Source organism: Apaloderma vittatum, unplaced genomic scaffold (genome assembly GCF_000703405.1).
Source record: "Apaloderma vittatum isolate BGI_N311 unplaced genomic scaffold, ASM70340v1 scaffold16804, whole genome shotgun sequence".
Lineage (NCBI taxonomy): Eukaryota > Metazoa > Chordata > Aves > Trogoniformes > Trogonidae > Apaloderma > Apaloderma vittatum.
The window spans coordinates 26,141-27,258 of NW_009714518.1; the positions used below are offsets into that span (position 1 = coordinate 26,141).

The following is a 1,118-nucleotide window of genomic DNA, read 5'->3' on the forward strand; positions in this document are numbered from 1 at the left end:
GGTCCTTTTAGGACTAGATCTCTGTAAGAATAATTGAACCACCGTCAGGACAGCAAAAAAAAAAAAGCAAAAAAAAGCCATTGCTGAAAAAAACTATTAATCATTGAGGGATGTTGCGACGACTTTCTGTATTTTTGTAGATCAAGGGTGTCACATAATTGTCTGGCACATGTTCATCAAGCTGTGAGTCATTCTGTGTTACCTTCCCCGTAGCGGCCACGTAGCTTTGGGCTTTTCTTTTTCCTCTTTTGAGTCCTAAGCCATAGAAGCAGCGATGAATTCTGAAGCCAGGGAAGGGGCAATAAAGCATCACGGCACTTCCAGTGTGACAGCTGCACGTGGCCATTTGGTACTTTAGACTCAGAGCGGCTGGACTCATTTATCAGTTATTTACAAGCCTCTCTTTAAATAGCTATGCCTGAATAATTGAGCCAAATCTTTGATCATAAAGGCTGCTAAGCTGCTACCACCCCTCCCGCTCCCACTTCATCGTTCTCCCACCGAGTACAGGGAGGGGGACTTCCCCCAGCACCACCCCTTGCCTGTGTTCCCACACTGTCCCCGAGCCGCCGCAGAGGGAAACCGCTCCCGGGTGAGGTAGGAGCTCTTGCAGCCCATCCCAGCAAGGCTCCCGTGTGGTTCCTTTCCCGGGGAACGGAACAGGACTGGGTTTGCCGAAAGCAGCCAGCAACCACGGAAAGAAAATCCCTCCACCCCGCAGGAAAGGCAGCAGGCAGGGGGGGAGATCAGCACACGGGCAGCGTGAGCCGTGTCGCGGCCACTGCGGAGCCTCTGAGGGTCCTCGAGGGCCAGGGTCACTCGGGGAGCAAGAGCTCTCGGAGGGCGGCTCATTTCATACTCGCAAAGACGACATTTTTAGGCTATTTTAAAACCCACTCTTCTCTCACCCCTCAGAAAGGTCACTGAACTCGTCTTTTACCCGCTCATCCGACGTTGCAGACAGAACCTGCTTCCCACTCAACTGTCCTAGGGAATGAAGGAGAACACGGTGCGTTACAAGGAAAAGCAGCGACAACGAGCCAGCAGGGACAGCTGCCGAGAAGGAACCGGGTTCACTCCTCATGAAAACACGCGCTCCTCGGTTATTTAACCCAACC

The 1,118-nt window shown here is 52.3% G+C and overlaps 1 protein-coding gene across 1 annotated transcript in view; it reads right to left on the reverse strand.

The window, feature by feature from the left end:
• The window catches only part of ZNF276 (zinc finger protein 276), a gene marked incomplete at its 5' end in the record, with an annotated part of 4,515 nt that overhangs the window by 2,739 nt on the left and 658 nt on the right, over positions 1 to 1,118 (reverse strand). The window contains one exon of the mRNA XM_009868805.1: positions 909 to 987. Within this exon, the coding sequence (XP_009867107.1) occupies positions 909 to 987 (79 nt within the window). The remainder of the gene's footprint in view (positions 1 to 908; positions 988 to 1,118) is intronic.